At 38.5% G+C, this 22,501-nt stretch overlaps 1 protein-coding gene across 1 annotated transcript in view; it reads left to right on the plus strand.

The window, feature by feature from the left end:
• MEI4 (meiotic double-stranded break formation protein 4) overlaps window positions 1-22,501 on the plus strand; it is a 187,507-nt gene that overhangs the window by 41,336 nt on the left and 123,670 nt on the right. The window contains exon 2 of the mRNA XM_066252995.1: window positions 1,451-1,696. Within this exon, the coding sequence (XP_066109092.1) occupies window positions 1,451-1,696 (246 nt within the window). The remainder of the gene's footprint in view (window positions 1-1,450; window positions 1,697-22,501) is intronic.

Below are 22,501 nucleotides of genomic sequence, written 5' to 3' on the forward strand. Positions count from 1 at the left end.
ATCCAGTAAGGGGTTAATATCCAAAATATATAAGAAACTCATACTACTTAATACCAAAAAAATAATAAATTAAAAATGATAGAAGACGTGAACAGACATTTCTTAAAAGGGGACATACAGATGGCCCTTTTCAATAGACATACGAAAAAATACTCAACATTATTAAACATCAGGGAAATGCAAATTAAAACCACAATGAGATAACACTTTACACCTCTCAGAATGTCTATCACCAATAAATCAACAAATACGTATTGTTGAGGATATGGAGAAAGGGGAATCCTTGTGCACTGTTGGTGGGAATGCAAATTGCTGCAGCCACTGTGAAAAACAAAATGGAAGCTCCTCAAAACTACAAGTTTGGGCAAAAGTAGATTTACAGTTGAGTACATGAAATAGTTTATTTTTGTATTGTTATGTATTAATTATTGTACTGTTTTCTATATGAACAACTGTAATCCTACTTTTGTTTCATTCTCTATAAAACTAGAACTAACATATGACTCAGTAGTTATTCTGGTTATTTACCCAAAAAAATCCAAAATACTATTTTTGTAAAGAGAGATGCACCCCTATGTTCTCAGCATTATTTACAATAGCCAAGATATAGAAGAAACCCAAGTATCCACTGATAGATGAATGGATAACAAAGACACGGTACATGTATATAATGAATGTTACTCAGCCGTAAAAAAGAATGAAATCTTGACATTTGTGACTACATGGATGTACCTAGAGGGTATTATGCTAAATGAAATAAGTCAGAGATAGACAAATATCAAATGATTCCATTGATATGTGGAATCTACAAATAAAGAAAACAGAAACAAACTCATAAGTACAGACAATATTTTGATGGTTACCAGATGAGAGAGGAGGTTAAAGGGATGAGTGTAAAAATGGAAGGGATTCAGTTGTACAAATTGCCAGTTATAAAAACTGTCATGGGGTTGTAAGGTATAGCATAGAGAATACAGTCGCTAACATTGCAATAACTATGTATGGTGTCAGGTGGGTAATAGACTTATTGGAATGATCACTTCATAAGTTATATAAATGTCTAATCACTATGATGCACACCTGAAACTAATATAATATAATATTGTATGTCAACTGTAATTGAAAAATAAAAAGTTATTTAAAGAGTCTCAGTTCTACTCCTAATTTACTGAATTAGAATTTGGGGAGATGAAACTACATATACATACACCCATGCACATATGATTCATATGTATGAATGTGTGTGATATAGGAAGGTTACTTAATATGCGTGTGTACGCATTTTTCTTCAGTGTATTTTTTTCATAGTGTTTTTAGTTCCTGAGCAATTTTTTTCTGTTACATGGTGTCAAGTTGTATTATAAACTTAACTAATTTGTGTTACTTTGTAAAATCAGTTTTGAGCAAACAAAATACACATCTTTAACTTTTTTTTCTTATTGCACCATAGGGACAAAAGCCAGGATGGATAATCAAGTATGGTATTTGAAAATTTCGAAGGTGGCTCTTGCCTTGGCAATTATCCGCTCAAAACCAGCAGACAAAAGCAGCAGAGAATACACAGAGCATCTTGCCAGGATTGTGTCTGGGCAGGAGTCGACCTGGAGATCGAAAGTTGAAACTTTGGAAGCTGAAGTTCTGCAATTACGTCAAAAACTTCTTCTGAACACGATTTCTTCTGGGTTATTTAAGACTGGTGAGTATGTGAAGTTGCCTTTTGGTGGTACATCCATCTGTTTTATTTTAGTTTCACAAGTATTTAGAAATTGGTAAGTTTCCTAAAATGGCTTCTTCTTGCCCTATAAAGATTTTTTTTTTTTTGCTTTTAGCCATTTATTAAAACTTCACTGTCACTTCCTAATGAATTAGACTATATTAGATAGTGGGTGAATTTAGAAAATGAAAATAAATGTGAAGGCAGTAATGTTTTTAAATTATAGATAAGTTAGTTTTAAAATCACATTGCTCAACCTTATTTTTATATATATTTTATATTGCTATTATATATGTATTTTATGTTGCTTTTATATGAAATAATTCATCTAGCAGTTATATACCAAGTACCAGCTGTGGACCAGGCATGCAGTTGGTGGTGAGGACCCAAAAACACGTAATAGAAGGTGCTATATTGCTGTTAAGTTCCTAGTATTTTAGCAGTGAAAACAGACCTATAAATAATTAACCCAGATATGATAAATAGGATAATAGAGGTACAAACAAATTGCAAGGCAGAAGATATTCATTCTGCCTGGTTTCTAGAAAGACGTCTCAGATCTGGCCATTAGTCAGTGAGATGGCCACAGAGGATGCCCCAAGAGGCAGGAATGAGCAAAGGCACAGCAGTGGGAGATGCACGCCCCATTCAGAATAGGGCCAACATTACATTTCAGAGTGACCACAACCCTCCACAGTAGAGATGTGATATTGGAGGAAGGAGGACAGGTGAGTTTGGGCCAGGTTTAGAGGGTCTTGAATGTCAGGCTAAGGACTATTTTAGGGTATTTCCTATCAAAAAGTTGTCCATATGATTTATGATCTCTGTAGGACCCTTATGAGAGTGAAAGGAATAGACTATTAATAACTATACTAGGACAACAGGTAAAAACCAGGACTCGAACAGACTGGAACATGTGGTCACCCCATACATCAGGAGCCATAGAACTCTTTTGGTGTAGACACCTTGGTCCGCAAAGTGTGGCTCGCGAGCCACGTGCGGCTCTTTGGCCCCTTGAGTGTGTGGCTCTTCCACAAAATATCACGTGCAGGCGCTACCTCAATAAGGAATTTACCTACCTACTATATATATAGTTTAAGTTTAAAAAATTTGGCTCTCGGCCTGACCTGTGGTGGCACAGTGGATAAAGTGTCAACCTGGAAATGCTGAGGTCGCCGGTTCAAAACCCTGGGCTTGCCTGGTCAAGGCACATATGGGAGTTGATGCTTCCGGCTCTTCCCCCCTTCTCTTTCTCTGTCTCTCTCTCCTCTCTCTCCCTCTCTGTCTCTCTCTCTTTAAAAATGAATAAATAAAATAAAAAATTTTAAAAAAATTCGGCTCTTAAAAGAAATTTTAATCATTGTACTGTTGATATTTGGCTCTGTTGACTAATGAGTTTGCCGACCACTGGTACAGGATTAACCTCATATTGGGATTGGGAAACATAATTCTGGTAATTAAAAAAAAATAAATTAGATAATAGTACTCCTTTGTGGAGAATACTTTGCTGATTCTGTTTGACATTAGATACAGACGCAATTGTTGCCCATAATGCTGTGGGTAATTTCAGCTCTACTCTCCTCTTCCACCTTGTCTCATACAACCTACCCCTTGTAAACTCTCTTCTGGCCACCACGGACTGCCTTTCAGCCCTTGAAGGGACTTCTTGCCTCAGACCTTTGCTATACACTTCTCTTTGACTCTCTTTGTGGCTGGTCTCTTTTCTACCTAGAGCTCTTATTCTAAATGACACTTCTTCAGTGTCTGCTCTATATTCATAGCACCCCTCCAACAGTTATTCTTTAATCAGACACTGCCTATGCCATATGGACTATTTGTTTACTTAGTTGCTGCCTAATGTCCTGAACTAGAGCCTGAGGTCACTGAGGAGTATAGGTCTTTGATTTACTAAGCACTCACTGCTAAATGCTCACCCCAACACCTGAAACACACAAGGTGTTCAATAAATATTTGTCAGATGGAAATGGAGTGCATAGAGGATGTTTTGCCTATAGCAGTGATTGGAGACAAGGAGACAAGTTTTAAAAACATACACCAAAGCTCATCAATATGAAGAATGAGTTGGACTAGATCTATGATAGTGACAGCTAAAAGGAGGTCAGACAGATTTGACTGATTTCATTCAGAGTAAACACTTCAGACATTTGTGAATGATTTCAGAGAGTGGTTAAGGAAGATAGAGGCATTTAGGATAATTGAGGCTCCCAGTCCTGGTTATTAAATTCATTATGATGCTTTAAATCCAGGTACTGAACGTAGAAATAAGCATGTAGGACAAATGGTCGAGTTCCTATTTTTCTGAGTGCAGTCTAATTGCTGAGTGTACAGGGATTACCCAGAAGGAAAGTGGAAATATGGTCCTAAAATTCAGAGTGGATGAGAAGAATGGAAATGAAGATACAAACTTAAGATTCATTGACATTAAAGTAATAGCTGAAGTTATAACTGTAAAGGAGACTCATAGGGAGAATAGAGCTGAAAGCTGGGGGTACAGTGGGTTCCAACATTCTGGGGGTGGGCAGCGGAGAAGGAGCCATGCGCAGAATGTGACTGTCACATTAGGAGTGTGCAGGTGTAGTGCATACATGATTGCTGTGGGTATCAGGTACTCACTGACTTTAGTTTTGGGGATTATCAGGAAAGCTCAATAACCTAATACCCAGATTGTTACTAAAATCTCATTGTTTGAGTGAAAGTAGTGGTATATGTTTAATAGTTATATTTTAGTGTCTCTGGAGTCTTTCTAGGTATTGGTGCCCATACCAATGTCAACATAATCAATTTTCTTAAAATTTTTTCTGTAAAGTTATATGACTTACTGACATAATGCACACATATAAAAATTTCCGGTAATCTTGAAGTGTGAATATCATAAACATCCATGGTATCAAAACTATTGTTTACTGTAAAGGGTCTATTTATTACACTTATTTAGTGATACCTGGTTTTTGTTTGGAATAAGAGTGTGCCTAGCAGTGAGAGCCTAGTAATAACTAGTTCTTGCACTGAAAACTTTCACTTACAGTGCCTGTGAGAGAAATTTTTAACTATCATATAATTAAAATTAGTTTTACTCACAGTAGGAGTTGCAGGTAAAGTGTTTCATCCCAGATGTTTTGAAGTAATCTGTCTCTCAATCTGTTAGCTTACATTTGAAAAATGAGGAATAAATGGATAGATTCAGATAAATAGAATCACTCTTAAAGAGGAAATAAAAAAATTAAGGAGATATTAAATTGATAGGAAAATAAAAGAGGAACACAACTATTATTTAAAGATGTATAATTTGAAAGACTGACACACCTTGCTCTGAGAAAACTGCATACCTGAGGAAAAAAAACCTGTATTATAGATGTATTTATATTATTAAATATTTCTTTCTGGAATTATCAGTTTCCTTACATATGCAACTGTTTTTGAGTGTTTAGGGATAGCAGACTTCAATAAATGTTGAAAGAAATACTTCTTGACAGAATAAGAGTCTGGGAACTTAATTTTCAGCATCAACTACCCATTGAAGTATCTGAGCAACCCAGAATTAAATAAAGCAGAGCTGAAATGTCAAAGTAAACAAATAAGAGTATGATATAATTTTTAAAGCATTTTAGGAACTCAGCTATTTATTTTATTTTTCTACAGCTTCTTAAAGAGAAATATACTTCTTTACATTATTTATGAAGGGACTAAATTGTACAGAGAAGCGGATAAATAGAACTTGCTTAGAATTATACCACATTTTTATTTTACTTAAATGCTCCTTAGTAGTGGCAGGGAGGGAGGGAGAGAGGGAGAGAGAGAGGGAGAGAGGATCAAAGAAGCCCAGATATCCAGTGACATTTCTCAAAACCCTTGTGCCGATGCATGGCAGACACAGTTGTCTACTCAATATCTATCTTTGTTCTTCCTTACTAAAGCACTCCAATTTTCTTTTGGCAGAAATATGCTCATGTCCAATGGGTTAATACATAAACGCCTTAGATTTGTTTTGCCAATATTGTTCTAAGTTTCGGCAGGGGCCAATGAAAGGTAAGAAGCAGTCTTAGGAGCTTTTGAGAACGATTTGCTTCTCTGTATAAGGAGACTGAGGTTCATGAAAGAGAGCAATTAAAAGCAATTTTTTTTTACCTCATTCCTCCTTTTTCTTGTATGAGGCACTACCACATGAAAATATGAAGCCTGAAAGTGGTAGCCATTTTGCAACTGTGAGGCAATACTGAAAATGAATGCCCACGTGCTAAGGATGGTGAAGCAGTGCGACAAGAAGAACCTGGGTCTTTCTTGACATGGCTGAGTAGTCAGAACAGCTCCGAGTTTACTTTATTAGGAATTTTACAGAGGTAAACAGTGGTGTGAGCCAGTGTTACCCCTTTATTCCCTTTCTTGTATCTGAGCACATCCTAATTTATAGCGTAGGGAAAGGGTGGGTCATGAATAAATTACAGCAACACTAATTTTTCTCTCCAGAATCTTCTTGATCTGTAGGGGAGAAAAGGACAGAGAAAAACGATGTTTTTTAATTAGAACAGTTTCTTAAAGATGGCTTTATAATGTTGACAAGGATTTCATCGAGGCCTGAGTAGGTAGGTGAGCAAGAGCCCAGAGCCAGGAAGGTGTTGTGACTGTTCTTTACCATTGACTAAGGGTGGAAGGGGACACAGTGACAGGAGCAATGCCTTGTTAGTGGGATAAATGACAGAATTTCAACAGGCAGATTTAGGATTTAAATTTGAGTGTGTATATTTGTGTGCATGTGCGTGTGTGGGGGGCAGGAGGGGGCACAGGCAGGCACACAAGGTAATCTGGAGGTTGCTGTTATACTTAGCAATTTGGCATTCACAGGAAAGGCAGGTGGATGAAATGTCAGGTATATGCTTTCCCCCCTACAATTTTATGTTCTCATTGTCTATAAATGATGGTTAGGAGACTGGAGGACTAACTGGCTAGAATAAAGAGAAAGTATGAGAAAATTAAATTGATTCATTGCTTTACATGTTTATTTGTGAAGTTCATTGAACACACAGCACACATACAGAGTTCATGGAGGTGGTGTGCAGCAAAGTACAGTTAGTTTAGGTTGAACTAGGCTCTTCTAAGCTTAGAGTCCTGTGAAACAATTAATCCAGCCAGATGGTTTTGGGAGCATCCCCTACCCTTTCAGCTGACAGTGCCAACAGTTGTTTGCCCCTCCCTTGTTGATCCCTTTGAGCGCTTATACCCCGAAGGCTGAATCCTCAGTGTTCCATCGCCTGCCCTAGACCTTGCTTCTCAACTTACGCAAGTCTGGACTTAAGAAAAGGTTTTTAGCTATACTGGTGTTGACTAAGGGTCAGAACAGCACCCGCATATCCCAGCTGCCTGCGGGTACCTTGTCAGACCCAGCACGAACCTTCTTTCTCTCTTGATGGCTATTTTTCTGGTCCAGGCCACTCAGCCTCTGTCCCATCTCTTTGTTTTTACCTTGTCCCGGACCATGGACTGAGGAGACGTGTCAAATAACTGGAGCATGTACAGTTCTACAGATGCTGAAAGAGCATGGAAAATGAATGCAAAAGCATTTCCTTTGTAGTTTTTACATAAACTCTTCTAATATCAATTGTCACATATAATATTGGAAATTTACTAAAAAATTGCTGTTGATTTAAAACACATGCATAATGTATGTAAACATCTGAGAATGTGCCCTTCATTTAATATTGGTTCTAATGAAAGGCTCCTAAGTAAAATAGAAACAGACTCATAGATGCAGAGAACAGACTAATGCTGCCATCACGGAGAGGGGTTGGGAGGCTACGTGAAAAAGGTGGTGGGATTAAAAATATAAATAGGTAGTTACAGAATAGTCATGGGGATGTAAAGTACAATATCTATATATAGTCAATAATATAGTCAATAACTATGTATGATGCCAGTTATATACTTAAAATATTGGGGGAATCACTGTAAAGTATATGGTTGTCTAAACACTACACTATGAAAAAACCCCACTATGCTGTACATCTGAAACTAATACAAAATAATATTGAATGTCAGCTGTAATTGAAATTAAAATTTTAAAAAAAGAAAGGTTCTAAGATATTTTAAAATGCATAGATAATTATATATTAGATATGTTTTACTCATTATATAAAAATTGAATTAATCTTTTGAAATTGGCTCATCATCATACAAAGTAATTAAAGTTAAAGTTAAAAAAAAGTCAGAATATTAAAAGGCTTTAATAGAGACAAGGTGATAATTTAGAAATGTGAACATCTTAGTTATAACAAGAGCTGGCTTTGGTAGGAATGGTGTGTGGTGAGAGGGAGTTGGAAGGGCTAGACGAGTACTGGAGTAGGTGCTGGGCCTGGGGTTCCAGGAGCTCTGAGGCTGGGCTTAGGTGAGGGGCACCAGAGCGTCCTGCAGGGTGCAGTGTTCCAGGTGGAAATCGCCAGTCCTCCCAATTCTCTTCCCTCCCAACTCTCTTACCAGGCTCTGAATCTCATTCAATGATACAGCCGCCTTCCTTGCCTAGGCTGGGTTCCAGGAAAATACAATATGTAGCCTGAATGCCCAGGAAATCCCCTAGGTAGGTGGACTGTACTTTCTGTGTATCTGGATTCTCTCTGGTTCTCTCCATTCTGATTATCCCTCTTTCCCTCTCTCCCTCCCTCATCTAAATTTTCCTTCCTAATGAACACCCATGTGTGTCAACATAGAGGGTTCTGAATATTAGTCATATTTTCTGGCATAAGATGTGCAGTTGTATAAGACAGCCCCCCCTTTTATTCAAGGAAACCATCCTTTTTCTTATATATATTCCAAATAATTTAATAGACATTTTGCAAGGAAATTTTTGGATAGGAAATGCAGCCCGCTGTACTAGATTTCTACTACAAAAGAGTAAAAAACCTTAAATTTTCATTAAACTATACTACTGTACCAATCCTTAAGGAGTATATAAAATAACATAGCTAAAAAGAAATATATTGCTATAAATGAATGGTACCATGTTACAGGCAATAAGACAAAACACATTTACTGATAGATAAAGTTTTGTGGTTTTTATCTTTTTTTTTTTTAACATTCACTTGGGACTGTGAACACAAATACTTGCATTATATTCTGGGTTGTACTGTGAGCTAAACTATCTAACTTTGATGTAAAATGACTTTGAATGAATTCCTAAATGACCTACAGAGACAAAGCACATATATCAGGAACAGTGGTACAGAACCAGCCGTGCTGGGGAGTGGATCTCTGGAGGGAGGTCCGCGTGTGGGACCCACATTAGTTCTGTGATTTTCGTGCTAGCACTCGTTGTAAGGACAAGCATTACACTTTTCTCATACTGCCGGGAAATGGTGGTCTTTGCAGTTGAATTTCTTGTTTTTGAAACATGATTGACAGGAATTTTAAATTTTAAATTGCTCGTAAGCATGTCTTAGAGTTAATGTGAAAATTAAATACATCAGAGAGTGCCTCCAATGTGGGATGTGTGTGCTGTGCAGGAAACACTGAGGAATTCCAAGATATTTTAACATCCATAGATAATTATATGTTTTACTCATTGAGTGAACGCATTGTTTCACAGCATCATTTGATGGTAAGCATGTGATAATTTGTTTTTGTTTTTCTTTTTTCTCATTTCTCTTATTAGAGTCAGAGAGAAATATTGCCCATATGTCTTTAATACATTCTGAGTATTTCTGCCAAGTTTTGTGCTTTGAAACAAACAAGAAAAAGATTACTTCCAGAGAAAGCTGGTTCTTAATGCTTTCAAAATCCTAGCTCTAAAAACCCCTCAATGCTCTTTTAATTAATAAGTCACATGACCAACACAGACAGAATTGCTGCTGTGCCTTCCCTGGGTGCTTGATCTGGTGAGATCTTACACACAACAATGTTTCAAAGATCCTTCTCATCTTTATATTTAAATTACCATTTCAGATTAAGCTTGGAAGTATTTGTAGGATAAATACTTTTCATGAGCTAAAGTGGGGCTTTCTATGTAAAATGTGATCTACAAAATGTGATACAGCCTGACCTGTGGTGGCGCAGTAGATAAAGCGTCGACCTGGAAATGCTGAGGTCGCCGGTTCGAAACCCTGGGCTTGCCTGTTCAAGGCACATAGCGGAGTTGATGCTTCCAGCTCCTCCCCCCTGTCTCTCTCCTCTCTCTCCTCTCTAAAATGAATAAATAATAAAAAAATAAAAAATAAAAATAAAATAAAATAAAATAAAAAAAAGCCCTGGCCGGTTGGCTCAGCGGTAGAGCGTCGGCCTGGCATGCGGGGGATCCGGGTTCGATTCCCGGCCAGGGCACATAGGAGAAGCGCCCATTTGCTTCTCCACCCCCACCCCCTCCTTCCTCTCTGTCTCTCTCTTCCCCTCCCGCAGCCAAGGCTCCATTGGAGCAAAGATGGCCCGGGCGCTGGGGATGGCTCCTTGGCCTCTGCCCCAGGCGCTAGAGTGGCTCTGGTCGCAACATGGCGACGCCCAGGATGGGCAGAGCATCGCCCCCTGGTGGGCAGAGCGTCGCCCCTGGTGGACGTACCGGGTGGATCCCGGTCGGGCGCATGCGGGAGTCTGTCTGACTGTCTCTCCCCGTTTCCAGCTTCAGGAAAAAAAAAAAAAATGTGATACAAAAATGCAGCATAATCAAATGTCAAAATAACCTAGACATTTTCTCTGAACATATGTACCCTGATTTATCAATGTCACCCCATTAAAATTAATTTTAAAAATGTTAACAATTGGTGAAAGAATAACTAAAAATTTAAAGACTGCTTCTCGTTCTTCCATGTACTTTTTATTGTAATTAGAGGTTTTTTAAAATTTATCAATAAAGGAGAATATAGCAGAATTTGGGCATTTTTTTCTCCCTTCTGTAGTTATTCTAATAACAGATACCTTTCCCCTTAGAATTTAGTATATTTTGTTCATTCTTTCTGTAAAATAATATTTTTGATAGATTGACCTCATTCTCTGACCTAGTTCATATAAATTCGATGGTACTTTGCATATTTCAATACCTAAGTTTGCTAATAATCGTGCCTTTAATAACTCAAGTTATTTCTACCTGTGTATTTTGTAAAGTGTTTATCCTCATTTGATTATCCTTTATTCTGTGAACTACAAGACGTCTCATTATATCTGTAATTTTTAAGCAGGCGTCAATTCAAAGTAGGACAAGTCCATGCTGGTGGCTGCTTTGTGTGGCTGGTGCAGCCGGCGCTTTGAGGCCTGGTGGGGCGAGAGACGCCGCAGGAGCTAGGCCCGCAGAGCTGTGTGGCCTGGCGACCTGTCCTTTTCTACTCCCTCTGAAACTTCTCTTTAAAGAAGTGCCTTGTCCTTGCACAGGCTGCTGTGGTGGTGAACACAGCAATAAACACAGCTGCTCACTTGCCTCTGTCACAGCAAATGCTGTTAAATGTGAATCTAGGCCCATTGTACCCGTGTGAAGAAAGAAGTACCATTAATCAGGTTTGCAACTTAAAATTGTTAAATGTATTTTTGTTTTAAATGACTTTCTGAAAGGTGTTGTCTCTGTAGTGTTGGTAGACATAAGGCTAGAGTTCCAGAAAGGCCTTGGACCCTGCCTGTGCATTAGGACTACCTGAGGAGCTGTTCAAAATCCTGGTGCCTGAGATGCACCCAGGCCAAATATGTCAGAATCGCAGGAGATTGGGCTGAGGCATCAGTATTTTTTCACAATTCCTAGGTTATTCTAAAGTACAGCCAGGATTGAGAACCATGGGTTTAAGGTAGATTTTTATTTTCTGTGTTCAACCCAAATGCCCTTATTAGCCCTTTTCTTTATTAATCCCACCTGGTTTTAATCTCCTATTTTATTGGATTGATTTATCAGAGTATTTAGTATGCTGTAGTTATTTATTAGAAAGGGTAGAATACACTGATATTGGCCCTTGTGGGGGGGATACATCTGACTGTAGATTTCATCTGCATTCATTTACTCTAATTGTGAGATTTGGGACGATGGACGACACTGGTGGGAGGGGTTGTTCTGTTGTCTGTGTGTGTTTGGATCTGCCGGCAGCACAGCTGGGTTTGGGTTTGGGCCTTTGGTGGGAATCTCAGGCTCTTTTGTGTGAATAGTGAACAACTATAAAATGAAAACTGGCATCTTTTCCACCCGTTTTCTGTAAGGATAAATAATAGTAGTAGACAGCTTCTTCCAGCCTTCAAGAGCAGTATCATAAGGCATACTTATTTTTAAAATAAGGGAATACTTGTATTTCTGCTCGTCCTTCAGTTTGATTTGTTTTCTATATAGTACATAGCTTATTGAACAATTTGTGGTATACCTTTCATGTGCATCTTTTTATGCTACTGCTATACTTTCTATACTGTGCAGGGTCCTTGAGTTACTCAGCAGCCTGTTGATGAGAGAAAATTAAATTCCTCTTTAGAAAGAAACAAGTGTCATTCTTTCCTTTTATTTATACAATATGTTGTGGGTGGTTTCCTGTATTAGTGGGCTATGAAATCTTACTGACAATACTTTGGGATATTTTTCAGAAATCCTGTATCAGTTGATGCAGACACATTTTCTCTTGCATAGTTTATAATGAAATTAACATATATGCACACAACTAATACAGCTTTAGTTAAAATTAAACTAAAAACTATTGTGGCGGCATGATCTTAATTCATGGATTCTAATTTTAATTGTCAACTTTATCAAGACTTCTCAGCTATTAAAATTACTTAGTATGTTAGCTTTTAGGTAGTTCTGTAGTAAATACTTTTTCCCTTCAATGAACTAGAATTTTTTATATTTACTGAAAAATATTAGACACTCAGGTTTTACGGTGTAAATATTATGAATCTATATGTCTACCTGAAGGTGTCTTATAAATAAATAGACATGATGTGATTGTAACATCCCTTCTGACAACATGTTTGAATAAGGAAAAGGACAATGCCTAGAGCACCATGCTCAATAGAAAACATTATATATTGGTGAATGGTCATCATTAAGGTCTAGCACCCAATAGATGTTCAGTGATTAATTTAAGAATGAACATGCATAAATGAATAAGGGAGAGGAGGTATTATTGATGGCGGGGGTCGGGAGGTTGCTGAGGACATATTGTAGACATAGAGTGCTTATTGGAAAGAGCCTGGGGTTTGGAGTCACAGGAATCTGGGTTGAATCTCAGATTTACCAGTATTTGCTCAGCTTTTTTAGGCAAGTCCCGTACCTCACATGAGAATCACTTTCCTAATGGGGATAAAGAGGAGGAGGATAATGGGCAGTCGTGAGATTTAGTGGAGAATGCTTGTACCAAGCTCCCTGGCACGTATTTTCCTTCCTCTTTGGCCTTAATATTCTCTGATGGGAACTGTCATTAATTCCTCAATAGCAGAAGAACCTTGGGTTGTTGTTTTGACTTGAGAATTTTGTTGTTCTATCTTGCAAAGTCCTGCTTCTAGCTGTTTTAGCTGATTACACAAGTGGTAAAGGAAAGAACTAAGGTTTAGGGGGGTGTGTGTTTCACTTTCAGCAGTAACACTGAATGATTGACAAGGTTGCCACATTCTCAATTCTAGTCCAATAGCAAAAGAAGAAGATTCTTGGTTTGTTGCAGGCCTGGCCATCTGAGTAAGAATTCACCTGTTATCTTGTTTAATTACTTGGGGAGTGTCATTAATGGAACTTGATTTTCATTCTCTCCTCTGTTTCTATGTTGTTATAAAAACTGCTAAACTGAGTTCTATTGTTTTTCTCTGATTTCTCAGTTATATAATTTTCAGTGTTCTTCTCCTTTCATAAAAGCCCTATGATTTCATCCTCTTCTATAGAATACCATTTTTCCTGACAATTTCATGTATCTCTTGTAGGTCATTTGCCACCCTTTTTTAGCCTCTGCAATTTTCTTCACAGTTAAGACCATGCTTTTTAAACAGTGGATAGCTTTCTGTTGTCTAGGGACAAATTGCATTCAAGTCCCTCCCCATTGTGAACCCAGACTTTCTTTTCAGACCTGCCTCCTGCTCTGTACACATCTCTGCATTCTCAGTGTTCCAGCTACACTTCTCCAAGCCATTGTCCATGCCCTTGTGCTGCGGGCCAGCACGGCTCCTAATAACGGTGCGGAATTAAGGAAACATACTCATCAAGAAAAACCGGGATGGGAGGACTCTTCAAATGCTGATGGCAGTATCCGAGTGCCCCGTGGCCCCAGTTTGCCAGTTTGCTTTATTATATAGCTATATGCAAATCAAGGAAGTCCTTGTTACAAAGTCACACAATCTGAGGCTAAAACAGGAACTCTCCCAAGGCATAAACAGGATGCATTAGTGAAATCTACCAACATCTGAACAAACAAAGAGTCAGAGGAAGGCCATGTAAATTGCTTCCAGCAACCCAAAGAAGCAAGTGAAGGTGGGTGCAAATACTCAGCATAATAGCCAAATATAGAGATGGAGGGGGGAGAATTTAGCCTTTTGCTAAGCCTCGAATCTACAATGGCTTTCTGCCATTTATGGTCCACAACACTCCTGTTCATGCTCTTTTCTGGTATGAAAGCTCTGTGATCCCTTGACACTCATACTACATGAAATCTTTCTTGCTTTTCCTTAGTTAAAACGAATTCCTTTGTGTTCTTAGAACATATCACCTGCACCTATGTTAGACATTGATGCCTTTTGACCTATGGTAGAGTTAGTTATTGGCCTGTCTTTTTCTTAATATTTTGATGGTGGGAAGCTATACCCTATTAATCATTTGAGTCCTTTTAGCCTTTATTCTGGTGCCTTTATGTTACAGCATTTCATACAGTATAAGCTCACTGAAATAATCTATTTAGCCAGGGCAGAATATATTTTGTTGGCTTATCTGCTCTCTGAAAAATGTCCCTTAGTTTTATATTTTTAATGGTGAGAGATTTTGCTGCTCTTTTGGTCAAGTTTATTTCCTGTGCCACTGATTTTTCTAATTCTTTTTAACTCAGGCTTGCAAGTTATGAAAGCCAGGACCCCTGAGACAGGACTTTATTTTCAGGAAATATAACAATAGTAACATCAGTGGTAATGAATTCTGCTTGGTTAGCAATAAGATATTTGTAGAAAATTGATTTTGAGTTCTCCTTTTTACTACTCACAAGAATACATTTTAATCATAATTCACATGTAATAATTGACTGCTGATCTCTCTCTGGGTACACCTCTTTTTCAGAATTAAGAGTATTTTGTACATTGTCTCCTTATGCTACAGAATAGACTCTACAGAATTAAGTATGTAACTTTTGGCCATAGCCATAGATAGATAGATAGATGTGTGTGTGTGTGTGTGTGTGTGTGTGTGTGTGTGTGTATAAAACAATATATATATAGCAACATATATATAGCAATATATATTTGCAGAGTTGTTGTTAGGGTTTTATTACCAGATAGAGTATACTTTTAAAAATTTAAAAAGAATGTTAGCTATGGAAATGCATGTCTCCAGGCTGTGACATGTGAATAATTCTTGATCTTCATAGCAAGACTATAATTAGTTCATATACTGAAGGCATCTGATGAACTATTATGTCATTCTTGAAATGTTTTATTCCAAGGTGAAATGAAAGGAATATAATTCTTAGATTCAAAATTGGCCAATTACAGTATTTTTCTATTTTTGAATTGTCACTCAGTTTAGAGTGATTGCCAGTATTTTCAAATAGTCTTGTGAGTTTTTAAAGAAAAGAGTTATTATGTGTGTTATTCCACAGTGAAATGATCCTTTCACCTCTGAGACTGCATAACACTTTTCTTGTAATGCTGTCATAACATTTATAAAACTGCTGCATACCCACTTTGTGCCTGGCTCCATGCTAAGTGCTTAGAATACAGTTGTTAGACTGATGTGTTGCCTTCTCTTTGGAGTTTAGGTCTAAGGCAGAGGACAGATAACAAACAGATGATGCCAAGTTCAATGGGAGCCCATTGCAGAGGAATCTGGCATGATCTAGAAAGTGAGAAAAAGTATTCCAGAAGAGGAACATTTAAATTCAAATGTGAAAATTCAATAGTACTTAGGATAGGTGAGTTAGAAAGGGATAGGAGAATGTTCTAGATTTAAAAAGATAGCACAGAAGTGTTGAACTATATATGTCTAGAGGAATGATTCCCAACATTGGTTGCATATTTGAATTACCTGAGGAGTTTGAAAAAATTCAATTCTTAGAGTCCATGCTAAGAGAGATTGTGGATATTTATAAAACCATTATTGGTGCATTTTCAGCAGGTAGGTGACATAAGATTTGTGATTTGAGAAGATCACTGGGCTCTAGCATGAGACAGACTGAAGAGGGAGGAGTCTGGATGTGTACAGACCAGTTCAGAGGCATTTCAGTGAGATGGGCAAGAGGAGGGTGTAACCTGGACAAGGCTGACATTAGTTAGCATGGTGAACAATGGTGAGAGTGAAAGTTGGTGTCTTAGTCTATAAGGGCTGTTATAGTAAAAATACCGTAGACTGGGAGGCTTATAAACAATAGAATTTATTTCTCATAGTTCTGGAGGTTGGGAAGTTGAGGTTAATGCATGAGCATATTCAGTATCTGGTTAGTATTCACTCTCTGGCTCATAGACAGCACCTTTCTGATGTGTTCTCACATAGCGGGAGGGTTGAGGGAACTTTTTGGGGTCTCTTTTGTGATGGTGTTGACCGCATCCCTGAGGGTTCCACCCTTATCACCTAATTACCTCCCAGCAGGCAGCCTTACCTCTTAATAGCATTACCTTGGAGATTAGGATTTCAATGTAGGAATTTGGAGGAGACATAAACATTCAGACTCTAGTAGTTGGCAAAAAGAAAAGAAAAAATAAGTGATAATCCCAAAATAGTAACCAAATGATGAGAATATTTTGAGAATAAGTAAATGCTTAAGTGAGAGATTAAGGAAAGTGGTGACTGTCTGTTAAATCAAATAATGAGGAGGTCATTCATTTATTGGCAACTTTGCTGATAAAAGTAGAATATATCATACACATGTAATAAGCAGTAAATTTCATGACTATCAATGGAAAGATTCCTGTGGGTGTGATTAGGAAACATTTGAGGGAAGAGTTAGCCAAATGAGAGACCTTAGAATGACTCACTGAACTTCGCTAAAGCATGAGTTTGGTTAACTCATGAAGGGAAGAGTATCCTGAGGTTTGAGTGTGGTGTGTTATCCTAGAAGATAGGATTGTTTTTATGAAGTTTGAACTCTATTTTCCAATAATGAGGAGACATTAAAAGGTTGTGGACTGACCCTGGCCAGTTGGCTCAGCAGTAGAGCATCGGCCTGGCGTGTGGAAGTCCTGGGTTCGATTCCCAGCCAGGGCACACAGGAGAAGCGCCTATCTGCTTCTCCATCCTTCCCCCTCTCCTCTCTCTCTCTATCTCTCTCTTCCCCTCCTGCAGCCAAGGCTCCATTGGAGCACAGTTTGCCCAGGCACTGAGGATGGCTCCAGGCTTCCGCCTCAGGCACTAGAATGGCTCTGGCTGTAATGGAGCAATGCCCCAGATGGGCAGAGCATTTCCCCCTGGTGGGCATGCTGGGTGGATCCTGGTGGGGCGCATGCAGGAGTCTAACTGCCTCCCCACTTCTAACTTCGGAAAAATACAAAAAATAAAATAAAAATAAAAATAAAAGGTTGTGGACTAAGACTGGTGTTAATCCAGCAACAGTGTTGCATGTAAGAGAAGGGAAGGCATAGAAGACAGGAAAGCAGGGTAGGAGAAGAAGGTAGGTCGTGTTCCAGCAAGAAATGAAAAGAGAATGGACTAGGATCCTGGCAGGGGGAATGAAAAGATTCCAAAGGTACATTTTGAAATAAAAGTAATGACACCTATTGAATAATTGACTAGGTTTAGGGAGAGAAGAAAAAGAGAGTGCTCAAAGGGAATTCAAAATTTTGACGGTTGGCAATTTGAAGAAAGAATTTTTTATTTAGCAATGGTAATAGTGATGCATGTATATGCTATTTATTGGTTTTATTGAATATGAGGTAAAAAATATTTTGCATTTTGGGAGGGAAAGGGAATGTATATTTAATAAACCAACATTTTATAATTTTATATTTGTACCTGCAAAATTCATTGTCTGACTCCTCTTAGGATGATATTTCTATATGAAAAGAGTGGTGATTCTGAGCAGTCAGTCCTCAGGTCAGTGCGGATCCTGGAGCAGTGCCTACACCCGAGTCAACAGAACTTATGAGGACTCCAGCACCACGGGGACATAATAATAAACACATTGAGACTCTGAAAGGCTCTAGAAGAATGACTGGAGTGTCTTATGGCTCATAATCCTATACTTGGATGACACATTATTTTTAGTTACTAGGGCTAAAGATTAAAAGGGATATATGAATGTGTTGTGTATTTTCGGACTATGCGATTACTTCCTTGCGGAAGCCTAAGTTATATGAAGATAGGTTTAGCAGTTACCTGGGGACAGAATAAACTGTTACTAATTCTTAAATTAATAAGAAGGGGGCTTTGGAAGGTAGTAATGACTACCCTGGGCATAAATAAAATCATATTTTAAGTGATACTAGAAAAATAACTTTGATTTCCCGAGTTTTGTGGGGGATTTTTCTCTGTTTGATAGAAAGCAATTTTCTAAGTATCTGTGATTATCAGTAAGGTTTCAGAAAAAAAATGAATCTAGTCTTATACAGTAATTATTTTTAAGCAAGAAAGAGAAACAGACAGGAAGAAAGAGATGAGAAGCATTAACTTGTAGTTACAGCACTTTAGTTGTTTATTGATTGCTTTCTCATATGTGCCTTGGCTGAGCCAGTGACCTCTTGCTCAAGCCAGTGACCTTTGGGCTCAAGCCTGCGACCTTGGGGTTTCTAACCTGGGTCCTCAGCGTCTCAGGTGACATTCTATTTACCATGCCGCCATCTGGTCAAGCAGACAGTAATTTTTTTGATAGCTTTTAAACAAAGCCTAGATTCCATGGACTGTGATATGTTAGATTTAAATAAAGAATAAATAGATAAAATCTTGAAACCAAGAACCAGAACTCATAGACACAAACTGACTATATAAGAACATTAAAAAATGTTCTAGTCAGAGAAGTTCTTATTCCTAGAAATGCAACTGATCTTGGGACATCCATATAGAAGTGTTCTGACTTCTTATCTTTTTGAACTGAACAGATATCTTTCCATTAGACAAATATTTGCCTAGCTGTGGATTTATCAGTTGCAAGGTACCTGATAAGATGGTTGTAATTTAGAGAGTGAAATTGAAAGGTAAAAAAATTAAGAGGTGAATTAAAATGAGAAACTTCTTGTTTTTGTTCAGGTATGATATTATAAGGATAGTTTAGGCAGTGGATTACCAATAACTGAAAGTTAATTAAAAAAAAAAACAAACCACAAATCTTTTTCAGGTAATACAAGGATCTTCTAAAAATAGCCCAAATGATTGGTAAGTACTTAAATGTATAATATTTGCTCAGTACTGTGCTTAACTTTCAAGATTGGAAAAGAAAAAGTTTCCTTGCTTCTCATATGACTATGGTTTGGTTAGAGAGGCAAGATCTCCTGAGATATACAATGTAAAGATACTACATATGATCAAGGTAGTTTTGTTCTTGGTTATATTTATTTATGGTCCTTTACTGATAAGTTGATTTATTTCTTCAACAAACATGGTAATTTCTGGAGGTCCAGTGGTAAAAGAAGAAATAGAATTTATATTCCAAATGGAGGAGACAGATAATGACATGTAAACCAATACTCAAGAAAAATTCTGAGAATACTAAAAGCTGTGAAGAAAATAAGTGAGGCTGCACGATGGAGTGCCTAGGACTGGGGCAGGGCTGCTAATTTAGACACAGTGGTCAGCAAGACCTCACTGACCAGCAGGCCTTTGGGCTGACTCCTGAAGGAGCGGGGTCGTCCATGTGGCCCTGGGGCAGGATCTCGTTTGCAGGTCCAGTGAGCAGAAATGGGCCAGTGGCTACACAGCAAAGTGAGTAAGAGGGGCCAGAAGATTAGACCAGAGCACAGAATATGTAGGGTTCCATTGGAAATCCTTTGGTGAGCTTTAGGCGGGAGTTTTAAACTTCCTGCTTTGGCTACTATGTGGAGAATACAAATGGGAGAGGGAGCTGAACTGCGGGTAGGGGTCCCAGGCTGTGGTCCGTAAGGGGAGGGCACTGACTTAGGACAAGGCAGGAAAGAGGCAGCTGGAATATGTAAAGTACTAATTCTACAAAACAGAAAATAAACTTGCAAAAGCGAACCCTGAAAAGGGTGTGAAAATCTAGGTGAACCTGGAAATATTAAACATGAATTAAACATGAGCATGTAGAGAGGAAACAGAAAGACATTTCTGGGAGGTTAGAAGGTAGGCATGGAGATGCCATGAATGGGGCACAGCCCACCTCTCTCCTACCCAAAGAAAGCAGGACAGACATAAATTAATCTAAGCTAGTGCTTCTCAGACTAGAATCACCTGGGAAGCTTTAAAAAATATTGATATTTAGGTCCCACTGCCTAGATTCTGATGTACTTAGTTAGCAGAGGCTGTGGTCTGGTACTGGAGTTTTAAAAAGTTCCCAACGTCACTGTAATGTGCAAATAAGGTTGAAAACCACCAGCGTAAGTTCTTTTTGGGAGATCTAGAGCCCAGCAAGAAACAAGTAAATCAGGCTTAGTGCATGAGTTGCATAGAGAAAAGACCCCCTGAGATATATTTATTTAGAATACGAGTTCCTGGAGCCTTCCCGTGGAAACGCTGATGACCTGTGCCAAGGAAGACTTAATTTTGGTATGTTTCACTTAGGGTGATGTGTAGGTGGAGAAAACATTGCACTAGATAAAAGACTTCAGTGCTTCTGATTTTTGATAAGGAGAGTCAAGTAGACACACTAGGGGACCAAGCCCTGGCTTAGAGGTAACGTCTCAGCAGTTTGGATGTGAGCAGTTGAAACCCTGTGGTCAAGGGCTGAAATCAAAGCAGTGGCTCCAATGCACAGTAGAAAACAAACTGAGGCAATTCGCTTGGAAAGAGGCTTGGGTCAAGGGGGAGGTTAGAGACCTGTGGGATCTCAGCAGGGAAGATAATTGGGGCTGGGTTATAGAGAGCTGTGTGGTTGGGCATTCACAGTTTTGGGAGGTCAATGAGTGCAGTGTATTGCTGACATCAGTAATTAGCGATTCCATATGGTGTTCATAGCATCCACACAGTGATAAATGGAAGTTAGGCTGGTGCATTCATTGGTTCGTTTGGCAGAACATTGTATTTTCAAGGGTTTGATGTTATTCTGCAAGGCTGTGATATTGGCATTACAGCATAAGAGCCCACCATCTCTCAACCAGATATTTATTGTTTGTGAGAAAATGAATTAGGACTATGCTTTTTACCTATATTGCACATCTTTGCTCCCTAAATGACTGAATCCAAAGAGTGATTGCTTCTTATCAGCTCCTAATTTTGTCTCAAAAATTCTTCCTTTAGAGAAAATTTTTTGTTCATATAGTCAGCCTCCTTTTTTTCAGTAGCTAATAGCTACAAATGAGATGGAGAATACAAAACGAGAAATCTAAACCCTGCCCATACAATCACACAATCTGTTGTGATCATAAATCAATACTTATAGCCACAGAGACCCTAAGGTCCAGAGAAAGATACTGATGTTCGGAGGAGAAAGAGAATGATTACGTTAGAGAATAGGACTTTTGAAAGTCTTTTTGGAGGAAATTGCTGGCCTTGGAGGATGAGTGGGATTTAGAAAGCTATGGATAGCAGGATATTTCATGCAGGAGGGAACAGTGCAAAGTACATACACAGGAATCTACTGGCAAATAGTTTAACTTGACTGTGGCATACAGAGCATGAAGAGTTCTGGAAAATAAGATGAAAAACTAGGTTGGAGCTTATTAAGAAGAGGTGTGACAGCCAGTAGAAAACACGCTTTATTCTGTAGGCGGCAAGGGATCTTTGGAGATTTTTCAACAGGAAAATAGACGGGAAATTAACATTTATTGGATATGTTGCTCAGCATGTGCCATGCAGTATGCTTTCTGAAAGTGATTTCTCCAGGTGACCTGAGGGATAGGTTATTTAGGCAGAGTAATTGGGTAGTCGTGTTTAGAATTGTTTGAAAAGGAAGGACACTGGAGACAAGAACATCACTGTCATAGCCCAGGTTTTACATTTAATTATTTTGGCATGGGAAAAAAAAGCAGCGATTTAAAAGAGGTTTTTATTTATTGAGTAAATACTTATTGGGCTCTTACTCGATCTTCCAGGGTCTGGGATATGGCAGTAGGCAGCCCAAGACTCTCATGGAGTGCACACTCTTGTGGGTAAAACATTATACCAGTAGGAAATGTTCAGGCAGTATAAAGTGAGATTCAGAGAATTAAAACAGGAAGCTGTGGCAAAGATTATGCTGGGGAAATAAGAAAAACATTTTATTTTCCAGAACTCTTAGATTGGGTGGTCAGGAAAGGCCTCTCTGAAGCAGTGACTTTTAAATAAACACTGGAATGATAATGAGGAACCAGCCTTGAGGAGATTGGGATTGGAGGTGTGAGAGCATCCCAGAGAGAGGGAACGTTTAATGCAAAGGCCCCCAAATGGGAACAAATTTAGTAGATCTAAGGAACAGAGAGGGTGAGGCAGGATTAATATTGTTGTCAATGGGATGTATATGGGGGTCAACAAAGAAGTCAGAGTTCTCTCTTAGGTATCAAATGTTCCAGACGAAGAGTGGTAGTACTGTTATTTGGAAACTGGAACAAGTTTAAATGAAGGATGTGATT

This window comes from Saccopteryx bilineata, chromosome 1 (genome assembly GCF_036850765.1).
Source record: "Saccopteryx bilineata isolate mSacBil1 chromosome 1, mSacBil1_pri_phased_curated, whole genome shotgun sequence".
Lineage (NCBI taxonomy): Eukaryota > Metazoa > Chordata > Mammalia > Chiroptera > Emballonuridae > Saccopteryx > Saccopteryx bilineata.